Source organism: Littorina saxatilis, linkage group LG6, assembly GCF_037325665.1.
Source record: "Littorina saxatilis isolate snail1 linkage group LG6, US_GU_Lsax_2.0, whole genome shotgun sequence".
In the NCBI taxonomy this organism is placed as follows: Eukaryota; Metazoa; Mollusca; class Gastropoda; order Littorinimorpha; family Littorinidae; genus Littorina; species Littorina saxatilis.
This window is the reverse complement of record NC_090250.1, coordinates 50,305,802-50,320,939: the sequence shown is the minus strand read 5'-3', so window position 1 is coordinate 50,320,939 and position 15,138 is coordinate 50,305,802. Positions and strand designations below refer to the sequence as shown.

The 15,138-nt window shown below is 42.0% G+C and overlaps 1 protein-coding gene and 1 long non-coding RNA gene across 2 annotated transcripts in view; one reads left to right on the top strand and one right to left on the bottom strand.

Annotated features, from left to right (window-relative positions):
- Positions 1-15,138, bottom strand: part of LOC138969461 (kinase D-interacting substrate of 220 kDa B-like) — a 51,112-nt gene that overhangs the window by 17,305 nt on the left and 18,669 nt on the right. Inside the window, exons 3-17 of the mRNA XM_070342249.1 lie at positions 14,481-14,579; positions 13,913-14,011; positions 11,642-11,740; positions 11,093-11,191; positions 10,508-10,606; positions 9,930-10,028; positions 9,335-9,433; positions 8,774-8,872; positions 8,211-8,309; positions 7,624-7,722; positions 6,699-6,876; positions 5,866-6,027; positions 5,261-5,440; positions 4,577-4,745; positions 3,157-3,302 (exon numbers count right to left, since the gene is read on the bottom strand). Of these exons, the coding sequence (XP_070198350.1) occupies positions 3,157-3,302; positions 4,577-4,745; positions 5,261-5,440; positions 5,866-6,027; positions 6,699-6,876; positions 7,624-7,722; positions 8,211-8,309; positions 8,774-8,872; positions 9,335-9,433; positions 9,930-10,028; positions 10,508-10,606; positions 11,093-11,191; positions 11,642-11,740; positions 13,913-14,011; positions 14,481-14,579 (1,825 nt within the window). The remainder of the gene's footprint in view (positions 1-3,156; positions 3,303-4,576; positions 4,746-5,260; positions 5,441-5,865; positions 6,028-6,698; positions 6,877-7,623; positions 7,723-8,210; positions 8,310-8,773; positions 8,873-9,334; positions 9,434-9,929; positions 10,029-10,507; positions 10,607-11,092; positions 11,192-11,641; positions 11,741-13,912; positions 14,012-14,480; positions 14,580-15,138) is intronic.
- LOC138969467 (uncharacterized) lies at positions 106-2,489 on the top strand. The gene is made up of 2 exons (XR_011456471.1): positions 106-1,266; positions 1,938-2,489. It is a non-coding gene; the product is annotated as an uncharacterized lncRNA (long non-coding RNA).

The window sequence follows — 15,138 nt, the reverse complement described above, 5'->3', positions numbered from 1 at the left end:
TATTTATAACAGTTCTTCTTCTTCAGAAAACAGAAGGTGTTTTCACCTCTGAGATGATCTTATTCACAAAAGGGAGAGGACTCTGGCAGCCCGTTTGTTTTTAAGGGAAGACACCACAGTGAAAAAAGTGATTTTTTTGTTCCCTGGTCATTTCCATTTTCTTTCTGATTCTGGATTTTGAACCTCTTCTGGTTACTCTGATGTACTGATTTTAGATCAGAATTAATCATAAACGGTCAAAACGGCTAAATAAACAATGTATGTGTATGCAATTGTGTATTGAACAAACACAAAACAGCAAAAAAATGCGTATGTTTGAGAGGTGACTGCGAGTCAAACACATCGTCAACGGTGGTCACGTTAGCATGACTGGAATGAGTTGTCTTTTCTTTGCTACGATCAGTTCATACCGCGGACAACGGGAATTTCCGTTTACGGGTTTCGCGCCGTTAGTAACAGCAACTAGAAGACATTCCAATGAGCCGAAGAGAACCGATGAAGATTCCGGGAAATTCCGTATGAGCAATTTTCGCTGCTGACCAATCGAATCGCGGATATTAAACTTCGTTTATGCTCGGTCTCGTTCGGTTCGATTCGGCCTTCCCAGAATGCAATATTCTTCATTTCCGCCAGATCTTGCCAAAGGCGATGTGAAATATCTACAGCTGCGATTTTCCTGGGATATCTTTGTGGAAACTTCAGTTAAATACACGTTTTGCCCCGATTTCAGTGCTTGACACGCAAAGGAGATGATTATCGAGTAAAATCAGATCAGTTGTAGAGGCTGGCGTGACGGAAGTTTAAAAAGAAAGTGCGAGTCGATAGTGTCGTCTGCTATTGCTACGAACGAATCGGAAGATCAAGTTTGTGCATTCTTCTTCGTCCAGAATGAAAATTGGCTGGAAACTATGCTGCTGCCCTTGCAACAGCTGGGACGGAGCAAGAAATCACCATCGGTGGTGTACGTTTGAAGCACGTTGCCATGAGTGTTTTGAGCCACGACTTATTTTAGAGTTGCTGAGCGGAATGCGTACGGCAATAAGGACAACACGGAGTTCGCCATTTATAGCGACGAGAAGGCAGACCCTATATCTTTTCTCTGGAAAAAGCAAATTAACTGCTTAGAAAAAGAACAATCAATACAAAAATGACTTTGTTCAGCCATGGTGCAACACCATGCATCTCCTGGGAAATCTGGTGCAGTTGAATACTAGCCCAAGCAGAGCAGGGAAGATTCCAAGCAGCTGATAAGCAAGATGGTAGCAGGTAGGTAATTTTTTCTTCTTTTGACAAACATGTAGAAGTTTATATATTTGTTTGGTTATGTGTGTGTGTGTGTGTGTGTGTGTGTGTGTGTGTGTGTACGTACGTGTGTGACTGTTATATGCTGAAGAACAGAATCTAAGTAACAACACCCTGATGCAAAGAAACTGAATAGGATGCAAAGTCTGTTATGTGCTGCTACTGTGAAGCTTGGTTGTCACAAGGTTTGTCAGGGTTGGAGCAAAACATCTGTTCTTTCCTCATTTATTTTCTCGAGCATGTTATATATAGGCCTAGCTTCCTCCTGTGATCACAGTTTTCTTGTGGCTCAAACAAACATGCATTCACATGGCTCAGTGAGTGAACATTGCTTGTGGTCATACTTCCCATGCAGACCATATGGTTTCTGCATGCAATGTATGTGCAATAGCTGTAAACCAGACCTGCACTGCCTTCGCACCATTCACATGATTTGTCAACATCTTTTTGTTCACTGCTTGACTATCAGCACTGACATGTGCATGCGCCCAAATATCGTGTTACATGTATCAAATATCTTTTTTCAAATGTGTGTGTGTGTGTGTGTGGGGGGGGGTCATTGTTGGGAAAATGTGAATAGCAGTATTTGAGTTTGTCATAGACATATTAATTTTGAATGTATGTTGTCTCTACAGATGCAGAGGTGGAAGCTGGAGAGGAGCTTCCAAAGTACCCATGGCATTGCAAGGCAATTCACAGAAGTCAACCCAAATATTGTAGTATAGAAAGTAAAGGACACTGCCATATGACTCCCTGATTATTCAAAGCAAGTCCAAAAGAGGTCCAAGATAAGAGGCTTCACTGGTAACAAGTTGGGAATTATGGATGGGCATACTTTACGCAGCGTGCACGTAACGGATAAGAGTTGATCATTGTGACCTTGGAACAGGTTCCTTGGTGCTTGCAGAACACTGGCTGTTTTTTTTATAAATTTTGTTGAATTTTGTTTCCGTTTTTCTTGTGGAACTAAGCAATACCTGTTGTTTTGTTAGTGTTGTTTTGTTACATGTTTCATAAACGTTTGTGTAAAAAAAATACATTTTCTTCACGTTTTGTGTATTTTCTCAAAACTACTTTTTTGTCACTTCAAAAGCCTAAGGCTTTTTTTCTAATAAACTTGCGTTGTTGAAACTTTGCATACATCTCGAGTGCGTTATTTCGCAGATTTTGTTAGAGCGTTTTGTTGAATTTTTTTTTTCGTGAGAAGTTATACCATTTTTGGGGGCGGTTTTTCATAAAATTCAAGGTCACTCATTTTTATCACTGATATCTTTTGAATGACTGTAGATTTCAAAAAAAGCCTCTAACAAAAGTTGGGTATTGTGCTAATGTATAAATAACAAGCACCAAAACAAAATTCCTTTCGGTTTTGTAAAAGCCTTAGGGTTTTAAAAAGTGGCAGTTTGGTGGCCATCTTGGATTGCTACCAAGGCAACCGGTGATCCAAAAAAAAGAATTTTTTCATTTTCTCAGGAGATGGACTGAGTTCTTTAATTGTGCAACAATTTTTGACCCAACACTTATGAAACAAAAAAAATCACTTTTAACACCAGTGCCTGCCCTTAAAGTTACTCACTTACAGCTATGCCCATTAGGCCAGGCCAGGCCAGACGGGATTTGCTATGCTCTTGAATGGAGGCTTCTGTTTCATCTAACCTTGCACAGGCTGACTATTACACTTAGCCACTAAATTTCTGTTCAAACCGGCAAAAACAATTTAACACAGAACACACCAACATTCTTAACACACTAAAGCAAGGGGAAACAAGTTTAACACACTACAGCAAGGGGAAACAAGTTTAATGTCACAGGTACTGTGCAGCTCTTTCGTAATAATCACAAATTGGCGCTTACTGTCTGCGGGTTTATAGACCCTGAAGAGCCGAGTGATGATAAACCCGTACTCTCGTTCCACGGCCTGACAAAGTGTTCCGATCATTGCTGCCAGCGCCTTCTCTCCTCCCACACTTGTCAGCTTTGTGCAGTCAGAAAAGAGAAATCTGCAGAGAAAACAAAACCAAATCCTTAGGTTAAAGGTACATTCTTTCTCGTGAAAACAGTTGAGCTCACCATCTGAGATGTGGCCAGGCTTGTATGGGATAACAACATGCCTCCACTCAGACACATACCACAAATCAGCTCCCTGACTGCTTCCTTTGCTGAGTGACAATTTCTAACACTTACTTACTTAGGCCATTATGAACCCCCGGGGGAGCATAGGCCATCGACGACAATTCTCCATCCGACACGGTCCTGGGCTGCCCTTTTGATATATCTGGCTCCAGGTCTTCCCCTGCCTGTTGATCTCTGCTTCAGTGTCTCATCTCCAGCTGTTGCGCGGCCGGCCTCTCTTCCTTTTCCCTTGTGGATTCCACTTCAGGGCTTGCCTCGTGATACTGGATGCTGGCTTTCTCAGGGTGTGCCCTATCCAGCCCCATTTCCTCCGGAGAATTTGCTGCGCCGCTGGTTTCTGGTCAGCTCTCTGCCAAAGGTCTTCATTTCGGATTCTGTCCGTCCATCTGATGTTTAGGATGCGCCTCAAGCAGGTGTTGACAAAGATTTGGATCTTTCCCAGCATGGTCTCTGTTGTCCTCCATGTCTCACACCCATAGAGAAGAACAGACTTGACGTTTGAATTGAAGATCCGAAGCTTCGTCCTTTGGCTAATCTCCTTGGAATTCCAGATCTTCTTTAGCATGACAAAGGCTCCCCGTGAATTTCTAGCACCCAGGCTGTTAATTTTGGGGATGTTTGGAAGAGAACGGGTGGTCCTACCCCACGTAAAAGCCTGGCTAGATCTACACACTCCCATACACGCTAAACTTATCATTTTAAAGCAGCACAATGTGCATGAATTTTACCTGACAGAATATACTGACTGCATGCTTTCTTTATGGTCACTGATATGCTGTGCATATGCAAAAAGTGTCACATACTTGTAAGACAACTCCCGGACAAACAGACAATTTCTTGGGTAACAGGTCTCAAAGACTGAGCCCAAAACTAACACTTTCTACTCCACCTATGTTGACCAAGTTCTTTTTTAGCCGAGACCAGCTGTGTTGCAGAAGGTCACCCAGAATTGTAGTAACTGTGTAGTAACTGTGTATCAACACGCTGGAATGCAGACGTTAGATGGACGTTACAGGAAGCGACTGAAGCTAACAGTCTGAGTGGATATATCCATACCAAGTCAGATATAGCCATATGAGTGGAAATGGATATATCCGTACCTGGGAGACAATGAGTGAAAGGAGCAAAATGTCAACTTTACCTGACAGAATACTGGTTGACTGTTTTCTTCTCAGCTTTGGGTGAGCGGCGTGGGTTACAGAACAACATGCGTAGCAACAACATCAACAGACGTTGCCTCTGACCTAACACTGTGCTGATTTTGATGGCCGCCTTCATATCGTAACGCTGGTCACATATCATCACGATCACTGCAAGCAAAGCAAAATAGCACTTGAATAGATGCCCTTTAAGATTGTCAAATTAGATCTATCTGACTAGTTTTGAAAATGGAATGAATGATGGTTCAAAACTGACCGTCCTCCTCCAGGAAGCACTCTCCCATTGTGTGTTTTTTCCTTTTTAACGCTAACACAAAAAAAGGTGTGAAATCCAAGCACACACCAAAATGTGCATAGCCTCTTGATCCTTGATCAGTTACATTTTATGAAGGGAGGAAAGTTCATGAAGGAGGAAGGTCCCCCCCCAAGATCCTAATTGTTCAGATTTTTGGTTAATAGCAGCTTTAAATCTACCTCAATTTTAAGACTGTCCCTTTTGAAACCTGAATTGTTTTGATTTTTTTTATAGATATTTAGAGGTCTGAAAAGGGGGGGCTAACCCTAACCCTAACCCTAACCCAGGGGGGGGGGGGGGGGGTGTTCTACTGTACTTACAACAGTTTGTTGGAGGTTAAAGTCCCACCCACACAGCATGAAGAACTCACCAAAAAAGACGATCTGCAGCAAAAAGATGGCCACGGAGACACCGATGCCGACCTTGAGCGACACGCCGAGCACCAGTGCCTCGCCCACCACCAGGGAGAAGAACAACGCAAGCAGCACCACCGTGAGCGTCAACGTGAAATGCTCGTCTGTGCTCTGCTGGGTAAAGGACTTCATCTCACCTGGGGAAAGATACAAATGTCTTTGAAAAGCAAATATGGGAGAGCAACTATTCTAGAACTAACACCTTTGATACATACTACAAGTCAGTTATTGTTACAGCATATTCAAATCCAGAAGGACAAAACAAATCAAAACGTTACTGCCACAACAAAAATATTCAGAGATGTTCATAAGCTTGTGGGAATATCTTCCACACAGAGTTCTAAACATTCAAGCATTCAAACATGAACAATTTCTGATTTGTTTTGTTCTGTCTATGAGTAAAAGTTCAAGTGACAAACCTTTTTGTTTTTTTGCATCCTAAAAACTTGACAGCAACACAATTTTGAGTGTAGCAAAGTTTGTGTGCCAAATTATGACACATTGATAGTATGAATGACTCAGATTTTATGCACACAACATGTATCATTGAGGCTAAACTCACTCTGCAGCTTGCTGATGAGGAAGGACTTGCCAGAGCCCCACTTGGCGTACAGCCCCACTGTGATGGGCGTGGAGAGAGAGGGGTCGCTCAAGATGTCCGCCAATGCGCTGCTGTAGATGTCGTAGCCAAGCAAGTTTTCTGCATCGCTGGCATTCAGGTTACCTGCACACGGGACAGGAATGTTGATAGCATTTATTTTTATTTTTCATCAAACTTGCTGATGTTGCTAGCATTTAATTTAATTGTTTTTGGCGTGCAAACTTGCTGAAAAAATGATAAACGTTTTTGCAATTTTTGAAAATGCGGGCAGTCCTGGATGTTAACAGTCCTCAGGGAATATTCAGCAATTCCGTGTTATGAAATAAGATGTGGAGCTTCACTGACTGCCAATGCCAACCAACATCTCTGAAAGGAATTTTACAGCACTTTATGTAATATCAATTTCAGTTATTGAAACATCACAGTGAGCCAAGAGATTTACAGAGCAAATCTAGAAAATGAATTATTAAACGAAGCATATCTAAACAAGCCCTTTTAAACGCACCACGCAATAATACATCAAATTCAATCCATCATAAAAAAAAAATACAAGCATAAAATACACAGCTATAAATTGAACAGTGGAACCTTCCCCCCTTAAAAGACCGAGATAGCAAGGTCCTAGAAAGAAGGGAGTCTTAAAATGGGGGTAAATCTGAGAAAACATAATCTTCAAATCAAATCAAATCAAATCAAATCAAAATGTTATTCAAATTTGTTGTTAAATAGAGGGAGTTTTACATGGGAGGGTCTTAAAAGGGGGGGTTCAGTGAATGACCATGACAGCAACTTACGATGTCCATAAATGCCCTGCAGGATGCCCCGCTGATGATAGGTGTCCATGGCGTAGGGCGTCTCCCCGGCCTTGTTGGGGCGGTACAGCAGGCGACTGTTGCGAGGGTTGCGTAGCAGCAGCTCTGTGATCCTCTTGCTGCGCGCCCTGATGGCAATGTGCAGTGCTGTGTCCCCTCTCTGTCATACACACCACCATTGTTTTTGAAAACAATCACTTGAACGCAGTGCCTTTGTAACGGCTTTGTCATTTCTAGGCTCAAGGTTCAGCCACTTTACTTACTGTCGGTTGGCATGTATGGCAGGAACTAAGGACCTACACTTCTGTCTGTTCTGGGCCAGTCTCTGGATGGTACCCCATGGTTCCAGGTCTTCCTTTTCCTTCCAAGTTTCACTCAAAGCTACAATATTAATTTCCCTGGCAGGGATGGCCCAATTTCAAAATGTAAACTCACCAGCCGAGCGAGTAACTTCAAGATGGTCACTAGCCCGCCAAAAATTTCACTAACCCAGTATAGACCACACGAACAAACTATGACACATTGATAGTATGAATCACTCAGATTTTTTGCACAAATAGTTGTGATACAATGAACAATTTGGCTACGGTTAGCAATATTTGACGGGCTGTTTTGCAGTGTTCTTCACGCAAGTTGTACTCAATTTGAATATGTGAGCAATCTATGTTTTGCACAACTTGCATGATATTCTCCAACTTGAACAATTTCCTGTCACTAAAAGACGGTAATGTAATGACGTCATCAGACATTTATCCAAAAAAAGGAAAAAACGATGGAGGATATCATCTGGAAGAATTTGTGTGTATAATTTCGTCAAGACTAGTCCAGTAGTTTTCCCGGAATCGCTCTACAAATACACAAACACTAACTTGAATTAATGTAAAAGAAAGAAAAATGGTATAGAGACCTTGTCAGAGGCGGACACTTTGGCGCCTTTCTCCAGCAGCAGTCTGACACACTCCTCGTTGCGACTGCGCACAGCTCTCAGCAATGCTGTGTCTTCATCCTGGCGACAAACATAACATCCCATATATTATGGTTAAATAACTTTCATCAGATCAGCTGCTTTTTATTTGTCTTATCGAGCTTTTTATCTTCCTCCGTCCCCATCTTCTTCCTTTATTTTTGAAGAAGACACCTCCCAAGAAAGGACACCCCTGAGAAAGGACACCTCCCAAGAAAGGACACTCCCAAGGAAGGACATATCCTGTTGTTCCTTTGTCTACTATCTTGACCAAAATATACCTGCAATCTTGACTGATCTCAAGAGTGCCCTTTCATCGTAGTTACCAGTGTAAGTAATATAGGATAGAGAAGAGTTATTAGAAAAACAGGTTTTTTCTCAGCTGCTGTTGCAACCCGTAAGCTTCAGATTCCGCAATAGCGTAAGTAACCTATGATAATGCGACCCCTTTTTCTCTTCAACATGAAGCACACATTTTCCTGTCTTACACAATGTTAGTTAGTTTACAGTTGGCTTTTTCACCTACTCACCTTTGTGCATAGTTCCAAGTCCGGCTCGGCTGCAATCAAAAGTCGTACGATTTCATTGTAGCCTTTCTCCACGGCCCAGTAAAGAGAAGTCTTGTCCTCCTGTTGGAAACAAACAGCACTGAATAAAAACATCAGTCAAAATTGAATTAAAACATCAGTCAAAGTATTGTCAGGTCTTTTCCCTCACAATGGCAATTTGTGTCTCCATCTTGACTGTCTTCAAGAAAATCACAGCTCAAGTCCAAGTTACAAAGTGCAGAAAACCAAAACATTTTTATAAACTTCAGTAAAGAAAATGTTAGGGGAAAAAATCAAAACAGATTCCACACTACATCCACAACGAGGATCGTTTCTGATTTTGAAAAAAAAAGCAGCTTGATTTGTTGATCCATATTCATTAAAATAAACTAACAAAAAAACAACCATGAAAACTAAACTGTTAAAAAAATCTTTGCACTTGTTCTGTTTCCGTTTTAAGATGTTAATATCAATTCCGAGTTGATTAAACACAAAAAGAAGTGGAAAAAAGAAGGCTAAAATAAAGATAAAAGGTGGCTACTTACAGAGCCCTGTACATCGACGTCAACATACTTGTCCAGTAAGGCTCTCACCACTTCCACCTGACCTCCTTTCACAGAGTGGATCAGGATCGAATCACCGTTCTGCACACACAAAATAAATAAATAAATGGCACTCTTTGTCACCCTGTACAGTGAAACCCGACTTTTAAGACATCCAAAAATCTATAAAACTTCAGGTCTTTAAAAGGAGGGAGTCTTAAAATGTGAGACCAAAGTAAACTGTTGTTATTTCCTGCGTGGGGATGAGGAATCATGTAGGATCAGCAATGATCTCATGCAGTCCTGTACTTCCATCATTACTGCCTCACATGACAGTCCTATACATCTTTTTGCAGGGATGCTTCCTTCTAAAAGCCCCTGAAGACGGAGTACAGCTACCTACATGTATATGGCAAAGGAAATGAAAACTGTCATACACGTTATCTTCTCATTGGAATGACTGAGTCACTTTCTCTTAATGAAGTGGCCTGATGAGAGTTTAGCATGGCTATGCTCCACAACAAAAATTGACAGTGACCAAAATGGAAAAAAATCTAAACTAACCCTGTCTGCCACATTGACGTACGCTCCTTTGCTGAGCAAATCTTGGACGATCTCTACGTGTCCCTCTCTTGCTGCAATGGCCAGTGCTGTTAGACCGTCCTGCAAAATCACACGCACATTTCCTTAGTGTTGAATTTCACACAATTGATTGACAAATGCTTTTACTACAGCACTGCAAAAAACCTCCTCCCCTCCAACACATATGTAAACATGCATAAACGCATGCACACACTCACGCACACACCCACACACACACTCAAAACATCTTACAGATCCATGCTTTTTTCAGATATGATTAACCAGTTCAGATTACATAGTGAACAAAAAAGAAGTTCAACTGAAATCATCATACAATTTGAAATAAAATCTGATTGTATGTACAGACAAAACATAAACAGCAAGTTTTCTCAAATCCAGAAGTGTGTAAAGGTTCAATCAAAGTTTGTAGCTTCAAAAACATCTGAGAAAACCTCAAGATTTAGGTTTTTTTTCATACAGACAAACACTGCTCATTACTAAGACTCCATGATCACTCAGGTGAGCCCAGGAAGCCTACATCAAACACCAAGCACCTACCACTGAAGAATGTACCAACCTTATCCGTAGCATTGACATTGGGGTCATGCTGCAGAAGAGAGTGAACCACATCAGAATGACCTCCCCTGGTCGCGACGAGCAGAGGCGTCCAAGAGTTCTGCACCAAAAATTCACAATTCCCATTTTAGTGGGTCACGTTTTAATGTACCTAATACAGGGATAGTCCAGCAAAAATCTGCATAGATGCTGAATTCCCCATTTCCCCGAGGGCTTTGGGATGCATGTTTTTTTTATTTGTTTCTGTAACCAACATGGATGACAGGATCTTTTCCATGAGTACCTGTGCCTGCCCACATGAAAGGGGGTAAGGTGCTAGCAGGTCTGCACTTTAGGTTGACCTGGTAGAACAAAAAAATCTGCACCCTCATCCCACCAGAAGACCTGCAAATTAATCTTCCACACAAGAGGCCAAAGCCGTAACGGCACTTGGCTATTGTGCCCATTCGATTTCCTAATCAAATATCAGTCTGCCAAATTGACAAGTTATCAAAATCAAACTGGGCTTTTGCGCACAGACACAGGGTCTTTCAAAATGTTCATCTTACGCAATGAAGTTCTCACAGCAAAACAACTTACCATGCCACAGGCGTCCGCGTTGGCGCCCTCTGCCAGCAAAGCCTCTACGATGTCAATGTATCCTTTACGACAAGCCCAAATCAATGGTGTCGTTCCATACTGGTGGACAAAACGCAATCAGATCTTTAATATGCATAAAAGACAACATAAAAATAGTTAATATCAAGTGGGGGTTTTCCCCAAAGAAAAAATAAATTCTATATTGAATTGTTTTTTTACAAGATTTCCAGGTGCACACAGGTACACATACATACCCCCCCTCCCTCACACACACACAAAGAAATACATATCACCACACACACAGTCCATAAATCCATACACCCACAGGGTCTTTCACACAAAAACATGGTACAATTCCCCCTCACCCCTACCCCCACACAAATACATACACAGAAACTATCACTTACACAAACACACACTACCACACAGGTGCAAAACAAACAAATACACACACTCATCCACACACACACACTCATCTACAAGCTACATGTATACACAAATTTAACACATATCTCCCCAAACACACACACATAACCACAACAAAAATCCCCCCTCCACACACACACACAAACAATTCACACTGACCTTGTCCGCAGTGTTGACCTTTGCACCTTTGCTGATCAGCATTTGCACGATCTCTGTGTGACCTCTGCCCGCTGCCCAAGCCAGAGAAGTCATGTGATGCTGTGGACAGAAAATACACTTAACAGCTGGGGCAAAAAATGCAAATTGAAGTGTACAGCCTGATAGCACAGTTGGTTGAGCACTAGACCTGTGATCCGCTGGTCACAGTTCGAATCTGGGCCGGAATGGACACAGGTCAACTTTATGAGCAGACTCAGGTACAGTACCCATGTCCCACCACCATGTCACCACTGTGGCACGTAGAAGACCTCGGCCATTCTGCTTAAGTGCATGTGGCTGATAACACCTAAACATCAACACACCTGTGTAGCACGACTCTGTTGCAGCTAGTTTTCCACTGGGAAAAAGTGACCCGAATGTCCAAGCAATGGGAAAATACAGTCATGAAAATGAAAAATTCTTTCTCAATCTCACCATCTCTACTCAGACATAAATAGACCAGCCCCCAACAAATACATACACAAGAAAAGAGAAATAAAACTGCCTTACATCAGCCTTGGCGTTGGGATTAGCACTTCTATCCAACAGTTCCTGCACGACAATGATCCGTCCCTTGTAGCTGGCCCACATCAGAGCTGTCCAACCACACTGCAACATTGGAACAGTCACGTTACACGCAAAACCAGTTCATTTGTAACTGAGTCCTACAGTCAGTTGCACACAAAAAAGGACTTCATTGCAAAGCAAGCATTCTCAGCATTTCATGCAAGATATTTTGCTTGCTTTTTACAGTAGTGTGTAAGTGTTAGTGTGTGTAAGTGTTAGTGTGTGTAAGTGTTAGTGTGTGTAAGTGTTAGTGTGTGTAAGTGTTAGTGTGTGTGTGTAAGTGTTAGTGTGTGCGCGGGCGGCCGGTGAGGGGAGGTAACTACCAGGACCTTGTTGTCAAGGTTTTGTTTTGTTTTGGGAGTTACCTCCCCCTGTTTCCAGGGTTAGTACTTCAATGTCTTACGCATCAAACTGAAGTTAATGCTAAATATGTGAGTTGGAGTAAGAATATGTGATTTAATATCATTTTACAAAAGATTTTTAAATCTTCAATGGAGTAGTGCCCAGCCTTAGCACAGCGGACCTTCTGTGGCCCATAGTTCGCCTCAGGCGATAGTAATTGCTGTAATCGAGACAGCTGCTGAAAAAACAAAGAGGCTGCTTCAGCAAATCTTGACTGACTTCGTCAGCAAATCGTGACTGACTTCGTCAGCAAAACGTGTACTACATTTCCGTAGCCAAATATAATAGGTCATCCTACCAAAACAAGTAACGATCCCGACTGACCTTAGGTCACACGTGCAAAAACAAGCAACGATCCCGACTAACCCAAATATAGTAGGTCACAAGTACAACAAGAAGGGCAAAGCCCATACGACTCACATGCTTGACCTTGACCTTTACATGACCTTGACCTTCAGGGTCAAGGTCAAATAACTAAACCTAGCAATGACATCATACACTAAGAACTGCTTTACACATTTTTCCTACCAAAATACATGTGACCTTGACCCAAGGTCAAGGTCATCCAAGGTCATGCAACACAAAGCTGTTAATTCAAGACATAGGAAGTACAATGGTGCTTATTGGCTCTTTCTACCATGAGATATGGTCACTTTTAGTGGTTCACTACCTTATTTTGGTCACATTTCATAAGGGTCAAAGTGACCTTGACCTTGATCATATGTGACCAAATGTGTCTCATGATGAAAGCATAACATGTGCCCTACATAATTTTTAAGTTTGAAACAGTTATCTTCCATAGTTCAGGGTCAAGGTCACTTCAAAATATGTATACAATCCAACTTTGAAGAGCTCCTGTGACCTTGACCTTGAAGCAAGGTAAACCAAACTGGTATCAAAAGATGGGGCTTACTTTGCCCTATATATCATATATAGGTGAGGTATTGAATCTCAAAAACTTCAGAGAAAATGTGAAAAATGTGAAAAATAGCTGTTTTTTAGACAACATTTATGGCCCCTGCGACCTTGACCTTGAAGCAAGGTCAAGATGCTATGTATGTTTTTTGGGGCCTTGTCATCATACACCATCTTGCCAAATTTGGTACTGATAGACTGAATAGTGTCCAAGAAATATCCAACGTTAAAGTTTTCCGGACGGACGGACGGACGACTCGGGTGAGTACATAGACTCACTTTTGCTTCGCATGTGAGTCAAAAACAATTAACGAGCCGACTGACGCCAGTAACATTTCCACGTGTTAGCTTCGCCGAATAAAATTCATACGCGAAACCACGCGTTCCCGGTTCAAAAACAAACAAACACCGAAAACTCCAAACTGTTTCCTTACCTTGCAAGTTGACACAATGATAAACAATCAAAATAGTCAATACACTTCAACTAACCTACAACTAAAACTTGTACAGAGAAAGGTTAGAGAAAAATGAAAGCAAAGCAAAAGATAGACAGTGCACCAACACGTCTTCACAGGACAAAAACCATTCGTTCAGTGACGTATTCCCGCGTTCTATCTCACGTGACCCATTCCTCTCGGAATTGTGGGAGATAAAAAAGTGTTGTTCCCACACTCAGAGGACAATATGTCATTCGGACCTCGATTGTTAATATGTATTGGTCCAAATGCCCTTGCATTGTCCATTTAGTACGAAACTTGACAGTCATAAGACCTCCTACACGTAAAAACTATCAGAAGGTCGACTGGTCAGGGGTGAGAGCAATGCGTCAGATCAAAAAAGTATGCGTCAGCGACCAAAAAAAGGCCTGAGAGCAACACTCTTTATGTAAGCACTGACCATATCCTTGTGTTCTAACAAAGCCTGATGTTCCAGCAGCTCTATGACAATCTCCAGGTGTCCCTCCTTGGATGCACACAGCAAGGCACTCCAGCTCTCCTGCAACACAGTGAGAGATGTGTGAGCAGAAAGAGAAGACATCTTGCACATGTATGTATTATGTAAAATAACATAACTGTTGTGGTAATCCAGAAAAAGAGGACTGGGGGTGGGTGGGGGGGGGGGGAGAAGGATAGACAGAGAGCCAGAGAGAGGGGGAGAGACAGACAAACAGACACAAAGAGAAACACAGAAAAAGAGATAGACAGAGACAAACAGAAAGAAAGGGTAGCAGCAATATTCTAACCAATGTTGAACGACCATTGCAAGATGCCAAACCTATTCACATAATTAAACATGAACACACAAACTCTCAGTATCTCGTTCTCACTCCCTCCCCAACCCTCTCACTCCCTCTCTCAACGCACGCACGCACGCACACGACACACACACACACACACACACAATACACACACTCACTATCTCAAAATCTACTCAAGAAACAAGATAGACAGCAGAGCAGACGTACATTGTCCACAGCATTGGGGTCAACACCGGCCTCCAGCAGTTCCCTCACGATGTTCAGCTCCCCCTTCTCACTGGCCACCATAAGAAACGTGCGCCCGCTCTGCAAACAGATCATGCAACATGTTTATGCAAATAATATGTAAAGTCATGGATGCAAATTGCAAAGAAGACATCATGATTCTGTGCAGGAGGCAATTAAGGTTTTAACGAATGACCAAGGACAAAATGTTAAGAATAAGGCCTTTTTTCTCATTTCAGAGTTGTTCATTTATTGGTTTGGAAGCTCTGGGAGAAAATGCGCACAAACTGTCTTTCAATAGAGGCCTTCCACAGATCAGCAACATCTAAATCCTTAATGAATCAGAATGGGCTCAGTCAGACTGCATGAGATTACTGAGGTTTAAAAATCCTTGTACAATCAGGATCGCCTTAATAGACACACAGCTCCCCCAATGTAAGATTCCACCCCTTTTGAAGACCTTTCTCTTTCAGATTTTGAAGGCTGTTCACAACCTCTGTAAATTGACCTCCATTTTGAGACTCCCTCCTTAAAGCCATATGTACTCGATGACTATACACGCTAATTGCTTTACCCACAGCTGGAGACATGCTAAATTAAGTTCCCTGCAAGATATTGTGGTCTAGGACCCCTTAAATGT